The sequence below is a fragment of the Salvelinus fontinalis genome, chromosome 2, assembly GCF_029448725.1.
Source record: "Salvelinus fontinalis isolate EN_2023a chromosome 2, ASM2944872v1, whole genome shotgun sequence".
In the NCBI taxonomy this organism is placed as follows: Eukaryota; Metazoa; Chordata; class Actinopteri; order Salmoniformes; family Salmonidae; genus Salvelinus; species Salvelinus fontinalis.
Window position 1 is genome coordinate 75,569,045 of NC_074666.1, and position 14,695 is coordinate 75,583,739.

General features: G+C 43.2%; 1 protein-coding gene across 1 annotated transcript; it reads right to left on the reverse strand.

The window, feature by feature from the left end:
• Nucleotides 1-2,590: 2,590 nt before the first annotated feature.
• On the reverse strand, nucleotides 2,591-14,695 carry LOC129826074 (low-density lipoprotein receptor-like). The gene is made up of 18 exons (XM_055886387.1): nucleotides 14,431-14,695; nucleotides 9,525-9,650; nucleotides 9,278-9,400; nucleotides 8,723-9,100; nucleotides 8,465-8,587; nucleotides 8,234-8,356; nucleotides 7,930-8,049; nucleotides 7,437-7,562; nucleotides 7,139-7,310; nucleotides 6,760-6,987; nucleotides 6,528-6,646; nucleotides 6,270-6,409; nucleotides 5,993-6,134; nucleotides 5,571-5,714; nucleotides 5,208-5,456; nucleotides 4,995-5,069; nucleotides 4,706-4,869; nucleotides 2,591-4,558 (listed from the first exon to the last, which is right to left on the reverse strand). The coding sequence occupies exons 1-18, from the start codon at nucleotides 14,486-14,488 to the stop codon at nucleotides 4,526-4,528; spliced, it is 2,643 nt and encodes an 880-aa protein (XP_055742362.1). The 5' UTR covers nucleotides 14,489-14,695; the 3' UTR covers nucleotides 2,591-4,525.

Genomic DNA, 14,695 nt, shown 5'->3' on the forward strand with positions numbered 1-14,695 from the left:
TGCCCCTTGTCCCGGTGCTGCCCCTTGTCCCGGTGCTGCCCCTTGTCCCGGTGCTGCCCCTTGTCCCGGTGCTACCCCTTGTTCCGGTGCTGCCCCTTGTTCCGGTGCTGCCCCTTGTCCCGGTGCTGCCCCTTGTCCCGGTGCTGCCCCTTGTCCCGGTGCTGCCCCTTGTCCCGGTGCTGCCCCTTCTCCCGGTGCTGGCCGTTCATTTAGGGGATGTTAGTTTTAGGGTGGTCATTGGGAGGGGAAGACAGAAGCGGGGAGTGACTATGGTGGTGTGGGGACAGCGTCCAGAGCCGGAGCCACCACCGTGGTCAACTGCCCACCCAGACCCTCCCCTGGACTTTGTGCTGGTGCGCCCGGCGTTCGCACCTTGAGGGGGGGGTTCTGTAACGGTCCTGACCTGTTTTTGTATGTGTTTATGGTCAGGGCGTGTGTTTTGGGTGGGCAGTCTATGTTTTCTGTTTCTATGTTGGTTTTGGGTTGCCTGGTATGGCTCTTAATTAGAGGCAGGTGGTTTGCGTTTTCCTCTAATTAAGAGTCATATTTAGGTAGGGTGTTCTCACTGTTTGTTTGTGGGTGATTGTCTTCCGTATCTGTGTTATGTTTTGCACCATACGGGACTGTTCGGTTGTTCGTTCGTTTTGATGTAGTCTGTTCCTGTCCGTGAGTTTTACGTTTAGTTAGTTAAGTTCATGTTCAGGTTTAGTCTACGTCGTTTTGTAATTTTGTGAAAGTGTTTTGTTTTTCGTGTTGCCATCGTCGTTACAAATAAAGAGATGGCTTATTTCCCTAATGCTGCATTTTGGTCTACTGATCCTTCTCTCCTCTCCTCATCCGAGGATGAGGAGAACGACAGCCCTTACAATATGTTTCCATATAGATAGGTTGTATTTCATATTAACTACACTGATGATATAAACTGTTTATTACACCAATCTGTTTGAATACCAGTATAAAGAATACTGCCTATATTGATAGTTTGTTACAGTTTTACACTCTGCTGTACCTCTAAGCTCCAGTTCAGCTGTACTGAACTCATGTTGTTATGTTAATGATTAAGGACAACCCGAGGTTCTTTGCCTCAAAAATGCCTCATGCCAACAAAAACAACCAGTCTAGGACACTGTGTTAGGAAATGAAGTCATATTCCGGGGAGCAGTTATTTGTTTGGATGAATGTCACAAGTAAAGTAATCAAACAAAAGGAGGCCAAATCTCCAGTTGAATAAGTGTCCTAGTTACTGACAGCTGGTTAACATTGTTCAGCCAGTGATCCAAACCTAGCATTTACTTTATCTTTAATTGTGTGCAGTATTGTCGTACTGTAACATGATAATCTATTGTCGAATGTCAGTTAGCACCCATGACAGTCTAATAAGGATGGGGATTCTCCTCATTTTCCATCTTTCACAATGGCAGCCAGAGTCACAACTTGAATGGAATGGAGATGTATGTGTGTTTGTATGTTTTTTATGTATTTACTGCATATGCATAAGTACGGACGTGTGTGTGTGTGTGTGTGTGTGTGTGTGTGTTTTCTTGGTATGTCATAATTTATCCTCCCTTCACAGCCTTGAACTTTGTCTACAGTAGGGAGCCTGCTGCCAGGACACATAGACAGTTTGACGTGAGCGATGTAGCCTGAGACCTCATTGCTTTCTTGGATGCTGTTCCTGTTATTCTGGACACTGTTTTTTAAGGCTGCCACACAATCTGCAAAATTGTTTCAGTTGGAGATGTGTGCTGTGAAAAGTGTTCTCTTGATGTGTTCTTGTGCAGTAGCTTTGACATAAACTGGTGTCATTATGACTTTGTAGACCAGAAAGCTTGTGGCAATATGACAGGAAGATGAGATATTTCATTCTACATATGGAAAGAAAGTACCCATACACCCATTCATCCCAGCTTGAACAAAAACTAGGCCTACGTCCCGTCAATAAATAATCAGATCTATGCAGAAACAGTGCTCCTTTTTCTTTATTTAAGACAAAAACACTCCCATAGTTAGTTAGTTAAAAACACTAAAGGTCAGTCGTCTGAGTCCATATAATTAAACACAATAAATCAACATAGTCCGGAAATATAAAACAGCTGTGTGATTTGTGTATTTACAATCATACAATTTCATAAATAAATATATATCTTCCATGCTTCTGTCAGGAATTACAGAACGTTTGTGTTATTCAACAGGCTGTCATCCTGCTAATGTAATGGCCATTGGTAGTGCCTCTAAAAGGTTAAAGAAATGTAATTCTGGAAATATTTAATTCTCAATTTAGTGCTAAAAATCTGATGGAATGATAAGGTATAATAGATCTATGTGAAAGGTGACTATTTTGAAACTACTAAAGCATCTCAATATTGATTAATTATGGAAAACCAAAGGCAGCAAACACAATTAACACAGTTAACTTGTAACCTGTATTTTGTGTATGTATGATACATTTACAACACAAAAAGGCTTGTCAGACCAAAACTTCAGGCATACGTGAAGTACCAATCACAGTGTAATGATTCTAAAATAAATATAAGCATTTATTTATGTACATCAAATGTTTAACGGTGTACAAATTCTACACTGGGGGACATCATGGCCAAATTTTTTAATTAATATTTACAAATACATTATGAACATAATATTTACATATTTGTGATCTGCACTGTTGATGTTAGTTAACACACATTTCTGTATTTATTCAATACAGCTATTGAATTAAACAATATGTTTAGCCCACATTAAAAAAAGAAACATAAACAAACACTTTCACTGACCCAACAATAATGTCTTTGTTAGGCTTAGGCCATATGTAATTACCCAAACTCTCTGTCTGTCTAATACCTGTAACACTGTGACATCCTCAAGGTCAAACACATTTAATTGTAAACAGTTAGACACATTCATTTCACTCTGATCTCAGAGAAAGAGGTGTCAAACATTGTAGCCTAAAGCCACCTCAGCACTATCATTAGTATTTGAATAAATCATCTGGTTAAAAGGTTAGCAGCATGATATATAATGCACTTGGACAGCTTCTATTCCAGTACCTAGAACTGTCAAAATCAGTTTTTACTTAGTCAAATAAATATCTCTCTCCAGTAAACAACTCTGTGAAAACCATTGAAAGGCAACTTATGTTTCTGAACCTGAATGAAGACATGATATGCTACACTCTTAGAAAAAAGGGTTTTAAAATGGTTCAGCTGTCCCCATAGTAGAACCATTTTTGGTTCCAGGTAGAACCCTTTTGGATTCCATGTATAACCCTCTGTGGAAAGGGTTCTATCTGGAACCAAAAAGGGTTCTTCAAAGGGTTCTGCTATGGGGACAGCCCAATAACCCTTTTTCTAAGAGTGTAGTCATGGCTCATATGGTCCCGTAAACCAATTTTTTAAGGCTTTTTGTCATAGAAGAATTACACAATTATATACTGCTCTCACACAGTTGGGCTGAAAGAACAGGAAGCTTGAGAAGGAGTGGATGACAGAAAGTTAGACAAGGCAGAAAATGAGAAAGATACATCTCAGACAGACTGTCCTAAATCTACTGTCTTGGCTTGCAATTAAACACCATATTAGGGAAATTGACAGCAATAGTGTTACCAAGGCACATAGACATACAGTATAAGTGTCAGTGTGTTTAACCGTCCATTTGGATAGTGCTCCACTAGTGAGGCAATGTGGACGATTGGTATAAAAAGCTAGGAATTGACTTTGTCCATGTCTGGTGATGTTATAGAGGTAAAATTGGCTCATGTATAGAATTCAAGACGACATTCACTATCCAAGGGTTTCATTTCAACAAGTGGCTCAGGTGTTAGTTTAAGTCCAATTTTGATATTAAAACATTTCAGGAACAAAGAAATTAGTCTAGACATAGTAAAAGCTATGATCCGCTCATTATTTCTCAACATTTTGTCAGTCTCGGACATAAGTAAAATAAATACCTACGTTATTTACAATACCTAATTTCTGAATTCTACGTAACAAGAAAGAGAGATTTTTCTCAATTCTAAGTGGTGTTAAATAAAGTTGCATTAACCTCATATATCAAGGGCACTTCTTCACAAACACAAAACACTCAAATATTACAATTACATTACTGTTCTTTCATAATGGGGTTCAACTTCTAAACAGTCTTCTATTTGTAAGACATTTCACAGTTCAGACAAATAGTCTCTGAGAAAAATACTATGGTGTAGAATGGGCCAATAAAACTCAAGCTTGGTGGAGATGAGTTGATGGTCTCTTATGGCTCTGGATTGTGCACAAATGGGCAAGAAAGACACATGAATGAGAAATCTTCCTCCTTTTCCTGCTTTTCTTTCCAGAGCTTCCATTTGTCTTTGAGCACACAGTGGTTTGGTCAGCGGTATGACACTTTCTCTGCCTTCTTATGTCTTTGAGGTTGTGAGGTAACATTTTTAAAATAAGATTGTCCAGGTAGCTTATATAAAATGTTTCTCTTACTCCTCTGCTTTCTCCTCTTAAAGTGTTTGTGTTGGCAGGGAACGGCAGCACTACGGTCAAGCCTCATCATCAAGACTCACAATCTGTCTCTGAGGGGAAGGAAACAAAGAGTAATACATTAGGTCACTGAACTACAGCTAATGTACAACATTCCATAGGCTACATTTGCTAATACAAAAACACTAGCATACTCCAAGTGACATTGAGATTGACTGTATGAGAGATTGACCTCTTACCGGTGGGTAGGAGTAGCCGTCTGAACTGTGGCTCCTGCATATGTGCACCTGTTCTTCAGTGGTCTTCTGGTAGACTGGGTTTTCAAAGTGAATGGTGTTAGTGTTCTTCAGCCTGTAGTTCCTCCACACCAGCATGGCGCCAAAGGCCACCAGACACACAATGGCTGAGAGACACAGAGACATACAGGTCAGAGGGGATTTGTTGATGCTAAAGTGGGGTTTTCACATCATTGGTGTGTAATAATCATGCTAACTGTGTGTCTAAGTCGGTGATGTTAAAGCAACTTACCTATAGGCAGCGCGATGTATAAAGCTGCAGGGGTTGAAGGGGGTGTGGGTATAGCAGCAAATTCATGGCGGATGTCTGAAGGGAAAAACAAGACAGATTTAGACCAATGATACACCATGTCAAAGTGTGATGTTCCAGGAAAGTCATCTTTAAAAATATTCATTGCTGATAACTCCTGCATTTAATGAGAGCACACATTTAAGTCAAGCTTACCCTGAGTGGTGACTTGAGGCACTGTGGTAGTCTGGGCCTGGGGGATCCTGGGTCTATCTGGCTGGGCAGGTTGGGAGTTGCATGGCACAGGCTTGGTAGTGCGGGGAGGAGCAGGCGTAACTGTGGTAGCGATGATGGGGGCCTTAGTGGTGGCGCGGGCTGGAGGTGCAGGGGAGGTGTGGGCGGGTGCCGGTGGGGGGTTGGAGGCGGGAACAATGGGCTTGACTGGAGCTGCAGGTGTTGGTGCAGCTAGTCAATATACAGATAACACTTAGGTTAGATATTATACAGGAAGCAAGGGATCATATATTTCCCCTGTGTTATGCTACATAGAGAGGCTGAGGGTGCTAGCTAGATATATACCTGGTACACATTTCCTCATGTCTTTGGCCAGCAGCATGTTGTCAGGGCATGCACAGGTGTACTTGGGGGAATGTATGCCCACCTGGGGGGCTGCCAGACACATGAACTCACAGCCTCCGTTGGCCACCTTGCACCAGTCCCTGCCTGGAGTGGGGCAGAGGGGAGGAGGGGATTAAGTCTGGGTACTGGTTTGTCTCAATAGAAAGCACATTGCTATTGCTATGCTACTGCAGCATTGCAACTTAATTGTAATAGTCTGAGGCTCAAACACAAAAATAGCACTTTGAATAAAATGCATCCCTGAGGTGCAACCGTCACGCAAAAACCCATTGGTGCCTAACTCCATGGCTACTCTTGCATAAACAAACTACTGATCTAACTAACTATGGGAAGATTAAAAATCTGAGAGACCTGATACATACCAGTTGGCTGTTTGAGGTTGTGGTACAACACAATGTCCTCTGGGGATACCAGGTGCTCTGCCACAGGCTTGATGTCCCTGCCTGTCACACGGTTGGCACTCAGAATGGCATTGTTGCTGACATCTGTCCAAAACACTCTTTCCTACACACAGAATACACAGTACTCCATTTAAACATTTCTAATCTCTGCATAAACATATGAAATATATATGATTATTTTCAGACTTATTTTCATAGTGCCTCATTTAAAAGTTAAAGTTGTAATTTTGGCACTCACCTCAAACACAGTGATGCCTAGGGGATGGGCTAGCCTGTGTTCATCTATAATGAGTGTTCTTCGGCCACCACCCTGGACGTCGATACTGGAGAGGGTGTGCAGCTTGGAGTCCACCCAGTACAGCCGCTGGTTCAGCAGGTCTGACCAGGGGATAGGACAAGAGAAACTAGTCAGACCAGAGTGACCATGCAGAAACACACACACAATTATGCATGCGCACCCTCACACACAAAGGTAGGAAGTTATGAAAGTGCTCACCAAGGGTGATTCCATTGGGCCACACAATGTCGTCTGTGACCAGAGCAGCACGGTCCCCTCCGTTCAGACCTCCCTTCTCAATCTTGGCTGGAGTTCCCCAGTCAGTCCAGTACATGAAGCTACGAGGGCAGGAGAACACATTTATTGAAGCATGTCATCATTCAACAGATATCCTGTGTAGGCTCAATGTTTCAGTCATTATGCTCATTCCTGAAGCCAGTGTGGGACCTACTTGCTGTGGGGGTCGACCACAATAGCGCGGGGCTTGGCCAGATCATTCTGGAAGAGAGTCTTGCGGCGGCTCCCGTTGGCGGTTGACACGGAGATGCTGCTGCGGATACTGTCGGTCCAGTAGATGTTGCCATGGACCCAGTCAAAGGCGATGCCCTCCGGAGCTTCGATGTCGCTGTCAATCACAACTTTGTGTTGTGCTGTGTCTGCAGCCAAGTCTATTGAGGTGCTGGATTGTAGGAGAAGGGTGAACAATAGAGAGAGAATATATTTATTATACCATCATCATCATTCTAATCATTATCCTCATCAAAATATCACTGGGAGCAATAGGCCTACAACAGGGCTATGGATAAAGATAACATGGAAGCTTTGCTCACCTGTAGATCTTCTTCTGGGAGAGGTCAGACCAGTAAATCTCCTTGGCAACCATGTTCATGTCCAGAGCCACTGCATTCTTCAGGCGGGGGATGACACGCGTGTACTCACTCTTGTCCAATGTCATCTTCCTCACCTCATGGCGATTGGTGAAGAACAGATAGGCTACAGTGCCTGTGTGATCAGACGAGAGAGTATCGTTCCAATAACTGCAATGCATGACCCATGACAATATAAAAATAAACTTGATCAAAACATGAGCAAAGTAAGCATTCAGTCTTTCTTAGGTCCAATACTTACCGATGGCCTTGCAGGCTTTTGTGGCTGGGTCGACCTGGTAGCCCTCCTCACACTCGCACTTGTAGCTGCCCATATGATTGACACAGATCTGGCTGCAGATGTCTGGGTTGGCACACTCATCGATATCTGTGGGAAGAGGTACAGGACAGATATGACGTCTGTGTAACTGGCACAGTGTTGGAGAAGGTAAACGGTGGCGTAGAGTCAGATGAAGGGGGTGTGACAGTAACAGCACTGGGTCATCATGGCTCCACAGGGAAGTGGTCCAGTCGGGACAGATACCTTCTCACCCCACTATCACCAGCTTTACACTGCCATACAGGATTGAACTAAGGCAAAGGTATCAATGGGCACATCGCCTGGCACTAGGCCTAAAGGATGTACAGTCTGAAGTCCACATTGGCAAGGACATCAGATCCAATAGGGCTGCTGATTGAGCCAACTTTTTGGGCTCTGTGGACACAAATGCAGCTATAGTGGTAAGGAGTTTAACCTTCACAGTGTTTCTTGTCAGTCAGGTAGTAGCCGGTGGGGCATTGGCACTCATAGCCGATCTTCAGGTCATTGCAGATGTGTGAGCAGCCGCCATTGTTGTACAGGCACTCGTTGGAATCTGCAGGGAGGGTTAGAGGAGAGAAAAGTGACAGTTCAACACACCAGTCCACAACTCCTCTTTTCTTTCAGCAACCACAGCTAGATAGCATTCCCACGGTTTCCATCCAACTCATTTTACGTGAGAAGCTAACCATAGACAAAACAATTTCCCCCCTAAGTACATGTTCCATCTTTATACTCACCACACTCTCTGAGAGGCTCATCTGACCAGTCCCTGCAGTCACGCTGCTTGTCACACACCTTCTCCATGCTGATGCAATCCCCACTACGGCACTTAAACCTGGTGGGACCCTTGCAATGGCTCACTGTGGAGGAGAGGAGAGTGGGACTATAACACAAAGGTAGTATTACCATTCCAGTAGGTCACAGTAGTAGAAGCAGGGGTAGTAGCTTTATGTGGGGCAAGAGCCTACCATTGACACAGCCTATTTCATCACTCAAGTCTCTGCAGTCGTACTGGCGGTTACATTGGCGACCGCCGTGGATACAGGTGCCATCACCGCATTGGAAATCATCGGGGCGGCAGGTGAGGCGGCCTATGGAGAGAAGGAGAGATTGAGAGGTCAGTCAAAAATCCATATGCAATTTACATATTAAAGACAGAAAATATTAAAGTGAATATAGCTAAAAGAAGTAATAAAAGGGTAATATGAGAGAGGGAATGTACTCACTACAGTTGGTCTCGTCAGAGCGATCCAGGCAGTCGAACCCTCCATCACACTTCCAGCTGCCGTGGATACACTCCCCGCTGCCACATTGGAACTCCCGAAGGGAGCAGGACTTGGTGGCACCCTCAGGGGCTCGCGTCCCACAGTTCTGGGGCCACTCATCGGAGCCATCCGAGCAGTCAACGTCTCCGTCGCAGGCCCACAGGCGCGGCACACACACAGAGTTGTTGCACTGGAAAGAGGTGGAGCTACAGGTGGTGGGTGGGCAGGAAGCCTCGTCGCTCCCGTCATCACAGTCCAACTCCTCATCACACACAAAAGAGGCTGACACACACTGGCCGTTACTGCAGCGGAATTTGTTATCTGTGCAGCGCTTGGGCGCTGTGGGAGGAACAGAGATGTGTGTGTTAGAGGGGAGCCTCATTTGTCAGGCTTATATCAGTTGGGAAAGAATGGGACTGAGAGGGAAAAGAGAGAGTAGATGAAAGAAGGGGAAATGTTGGGAGGTAAGTTGGGGAGAAGGGTACAATAGAGAGTGGAGAAGACAGGACCACTCACCACAGCTCTCCTCATCAGCTCCATTTTCACAGTCTGCTTTGCCGTCACAGAGCCAGGTACTAGGAACACACTGGTTCAGACGTCCACCACAGCTAAACTCTGTGGTTCTGCATGTTCTGGCCGCTACAGGTGCAACCGAAAAGAGAGAACAACCATCAGTGACTGAAACTGAAACAGATGTTGAACTAGAAGTGTGGTTCAATCCTCTATTGTATTCCTATTAGCTACGGCGGTATGTGTTACTCACAGCAGGTTCCGGGGAGCTCGTCAGTTCCATCTCCACAATCATCTGTTTCGTCACACACCCATCTCAGCGTAATGCACTTTCCGTTCCCACACAAGAACTGCCTAATCCCGCATACTGTCTCTGCGTCTATAAGGGGAAAACACACGTACCCACACGGTCAGTCCATGACTATTCATTCTGGTGAACAACAAAATCTCAAAATCAAAATGGGCTTTAAGGAGCATTTAACTGACTAACCTTTACAACCCCGGATACATTGTATAGTGGGACAAAACATTTCTTATGAATGAAACCAATTGCTGTTCTATTTATTTCTGGGAAGCACACAACCCAGACGCTTTCCCGAGAGGACACTGTATATAGCTGCACATTGATCTGGTACTGGTACTCCTGGCAAAGTACACAAATCAGATGCTTTCCGAGAGGGGTCGCGTGGCAAGCCAAGCCCATGGCACTGCAAAGCCTTAGCAAGATAGGACAACCAGTGGTATTTCTCAGCTTTATCATCTACATACTGTCAGGTCAGTCAAGAACACTACACATTATTTGAACACCTGTATCCAGACATCACAATAAACCACAGGAAAAGGAAACATTGTCTGTTTTCTGTAACTCTGTGGATGTTATCTGAGGCAAATACTTGAGCAGACCATAAATCAGAATGTATAGAGTTAAAACAAAAGTGCCAGAGCAGGTTGCATCTGGTGGGTCTCATTTCCCAGCTTGCAGTCATATGTGACAGTGAGTGGGGGAGGGGATGGCTGTTCAGTGGGCTATGGCAGGGATGCTGGTAACACATCAACAAAGAGGCAGGGGGATGGGTGGGAGAGGCCCATTATGACCCTCTCCCTCAACATACACACATATACATGTACAGACACATAAACATGCAAATTCCAACCTGCCTATAGAGGAGGAATGTGGAGAATCTACAACTCAAACACACTGACACACTGACACACTAACGTTTACACCTGCCATTGGTAGTGGAGAATGTAGATTTTTGTCAGTAATTGGGTGGTGATGACTGAAGACAAATGAAAAGAGATCGTAGACATACAGTGCTGGCTGCTGTTATGTTCTCTTTAACATCTTCATTTTCCTCCATGCAGTTCTGAATGCTCTTCATCCATCAAACAAAGACATTCTAGACCTCCTACAGCTCTCCACCCAACCCCCTATCTAAATCACCCTAGTTAGTGAACTGGAAGAACCAATTAAGACACTGTACTGTATATCAGTGCCCCTTGCCGCAGAGATGACTCACAGCAGTGTCCAGATGCCACTGGGAATTCCTTATCCTGCACTTAGGCCTCAAAACACTGGATGGACACCTGTTTCTGATAGGAGCCAGAGGGAGGAGCTTGACCAGAGGGAGGAGCTTGAATCACACCACTGGTAGCTGATTGGGTCAAGAGGAAGGTTTGCATGATAATAACAGTAGAGACAATAGTGGGCCAGATACTCTTTTTACTGACCACTGGGGATGGATTTTCAAAACAGGACAGTTCCTGGGTGAGGTGAACCTTTAGTTTCTCACCAACGGTTTCAGTTTCAGGAAAAATAATACCTACTAGGGAATTTGGAAAGATTTAACAATTTATGCTCATTGGAGGAAGGCCCATAGTTTGGCCTACATTTTCTTTACTGAGATATTTTGGTCATAAACTGTGACAATGCAGTTCTGTTGCTTTTTGTTCCGTACTATTCAACAGATGTCAACAGCAGATCTGGGAAAGTGGATGGAAATGAAATGGGGCAATCTAGTACAGATATTTCTCTGTGAACAAACAGTATGAACATGAGAAGTCAATGTCCTCATTCACCATGTCTCCACAGCTAAACAGGTTACTGCTATTCCAGTTCTGGACCCAGCTGTCCCCATGTAAAAGTGTACTATGGGCGGCTGTATTGGTGGGACCCTCTTCCATGTGCATTCCCTTTCTTTAAAGGTTTTATCATTAGTGACTTTAATCTTATCTTACCTGGTTGTCTTATCTATAGAGTTCACTCGTGAGTGAACAAGACAAGCCACAAAATAAGAGCAGAACAACACGTGAATGAATACCCACACAACTGAGAGAGAACATAAAAGAATACCCAGATGTGATCACATTTCACACTGCCATCCCTTGGAAAACAGTTTGGGTTCTAGTAACTCACACAATATGACCCTCTAGGGCCAGGTGAGTATATTGACTTAATACCTGCAAACTCTAATTAAAGGCTATCAAAGTCTCTCTCTCTCTTTATCATATCCACCTGTCCTCATTCCCAGAGAGAAATGACGGTCAGATGCAGGCGAATACCCTGCCTTCAATAACATTTGGTTAGGCTTAAAGTTCAGTCCATCAAAGGCTCGGACTGACTAGGTTTACTGATTAACCTTGGGGAGAAATGTAACGTGGCATACTTGTTTATCTGTCCTCTGATGTGTGGTGTGTTTAATTGATCTTCCGTCCCCTATCAGGACAAGCTGGAGGAGAGTAAACAGCTCTGCCCACTGTTTGATGAGCTATTGAAGCTGGCTAATAAAAGTAAAAATCTCTTAATATGACACTTAGAAGGCATGGACATGGTTCACAGATAGTATGATAAAGTGATTTGCACAGGCTTACAGTTAATCAGTACCACTTTCTAAATAGGTGATGGAACAGCTCTTTTTTGAGATGGAGCATGTCATTCTGCAACTACTTTCATTTATCGCTCAGCATTCTCCATTTAGGCCCTCAGAAAATGTCAAGGCAAAAACGGTATTCTTTCTGATTATTTGCAAAGAGTTTGAATCAAGTTCCCAGTGTGAGTCTCCCATTCGATGTCACATTCTCGATATATCTGCACGTTACAAATTGCGCAATATGAGGGATGTCCGCTCCTCCTGATAAGACAATGGACAATGAGCACAAACGGTTTCAGACTGCTGATGCTCTCACAACAACACAACTCTGTTGTGTCAATGGATAGGAGTGTGAGAGTCAGTTCCAACACATTCCTGCCACTTTTCCCCAAACATTTCCATACTAATGATAAAACTGTTTATTGTTTACTCCATGTGTAACTGTGTTGTTGTCTGTTCACACTGCTATGCTTTATCTTGGCCAGGTCGCAGTTGTAAATGAGAACTTGTTCTCAACTAGCTTACCTGGTTAAATAAAGGTGAAATAAAAATAAATAAAAATACTGGCCCCAATACTAACACTGGATGTTATTGCATACAGGGCAGATGGTGTTGAACCAATATGTTGGAATGTTGCCTCAAGAGAAATACACAAAAGTCCTGCTTTGTGGAGGTGGGCAAGAGGGATTCCTTTAATTCTCAAGGTGGCCCACCACAATGATGCCATAGGGCCATCAATACATCATGAAAGGGTCAAAAACATGAGTGAACAACAGAGAATCTAGATTGCAATGTGACTGGTTATTACATCAGTTGATGAGAACACATATAGTCTATTGCAGCCTTGCTATGTAGCCTAATTATACAATAACTCACTTGTAATCGGCTGTACCTGAATTTGGAAGATTTTTGCACTTTAAAGCTAGAATGAGCAGTTGAAACAATAAAGCAACACCCCGCCTATGTTTTGGTAAAAAGCTGAGGGATGGGTCTGAAGAAATGTAACCTCTCTCAAATTCATAGACACAGCCAGACTATGGATGTAAGGACTGCCCATCCATGATATCAACATTATAATTTGAACCATGTTTTGAGACTCTGCAGGTTGTCATTTTTTATTTAGACTATATTGTTTACATTGGAGGGAAAAAGCTTATATTTTGGGTTCTGATGGGATTCAACAGCTGGACTAAGCTCATTAGGTATGTATAACTGGCACAGCAGTCTAAGGCACTGTATCTCAGTACTAGAGGCATCACTACAGTCCCTGGTTAGAATCCAGGCTGCATCACAGCTGTCTATGATTGGGAGTCTCATAATTGGCCCTGCATCGTCTGGGTTTGGCCAGGGTAGGCCGTTATTGTAAATAAAAATCTGTTCTTAAATTACTTGTCTAGTTAAAAAAATATATAATCAATGGGTGTATATATAATTAGGTAGATAGTCATTGCGCTAATGCTAGTTAGCACTGGCTCGCTAAACTACCTCAAACGTCCATCATACTGGCCACATGGTATCCACGAGTTCATCTGACTCTTGGTAAGTAAATGGCCTCATTGGCAAAATCCCGTAGTATCCATTTAATTCATAAATCCTGACATGGATGTAGCAATGAAGGATTATAGCTTTAAAATAACAATAGCCTACTAACAAAATAATTGTCTTGCACAAAAAAGTATTGCACAATAGTGCAAAACTGTAAACTGCCGCTCTTCTCAGGGTGCACAACAATGCAAACATCCTTTAGCCTCAATTCCACAACAAGCTTTCGGAAACGTCTTGTTGCACATTCTTAAATCTGATTGGCCACGGAATCTCATGGCCAACAACAAATCAGAGGCTGTGAACGTAGATCATTCAAACAAATGCCGGTAAAAATAGATCATGTAAATGTATCTAAAGGTAAATGCGAGTGCAATGACAAAATAAATACTCGCCTACGCATTGTGTTCTGATCATAATAAGAAACAATTTGTGTTGCACACTATCGCAGCTTCTTCAAGATGCAACACAAATTTGACCTACATTCTACAAATAACTATCCCCCTCCCCCGTCGTGATGCGTCAGGCGATGTCCAAGAGTGGGTTATTTAAACATTTCAAATCGATTGATAACTGCCATTTACGATAGACATAATATTTAACAAGAAGGTAGGCTGTGTTTCAAAATATACTTACTTTGCCACTATGCATTAATGGAACAAATAACAAATAAGCCAAATTAATTGGTAATTATTCTGAAGTTTACGATACACTAGAGTAGACCTATGTTAGAATAAAGATACTTACTTGTTTGGACAACACAGCAAGCCAGGAACACCAACAGCACGCACAGCAGCCGCTCCATAGCCTGCAGCCAAATTGTTAAAATGATTTACACTTTACTCTGACTGTCAATAAGGTATTATGATACAGCTATAACAATGTTAAAACGATTGTTTTATTTTAAAGTCACTGCTTCCAAGCTATTGAGTTCCTCTGCTCTTATGTTCTGGATTCAGATGCGCTTGGGACGAGAGGTTAGACAGGGATGCTCCTGACAGTGTAATCATGT

Coding starts and splice junctions, on each gene's coding strand:
- LOC129826074 (XM_055886387.1), bottom strand. CDS start 14,488: ATGGAGCGGCTGCTGTGCGTGCTGTTGGTGTTCCTGGCTTGCTGTGTT. Junction 7,311..7,436: donor AAAAGCCTGCAAGGCCATCG/GTAAGTATTGGA, acceptor CTGATCACACAG/GCACTGTAGCCTATCTGTTC. Junction 6,988..7,138: donor TCCCAGAAGAAGATCTACAG/GTGAGCAAAGCT, acceptor CCTACAATCCAG/CACCTCAATAGACTTGGCTG.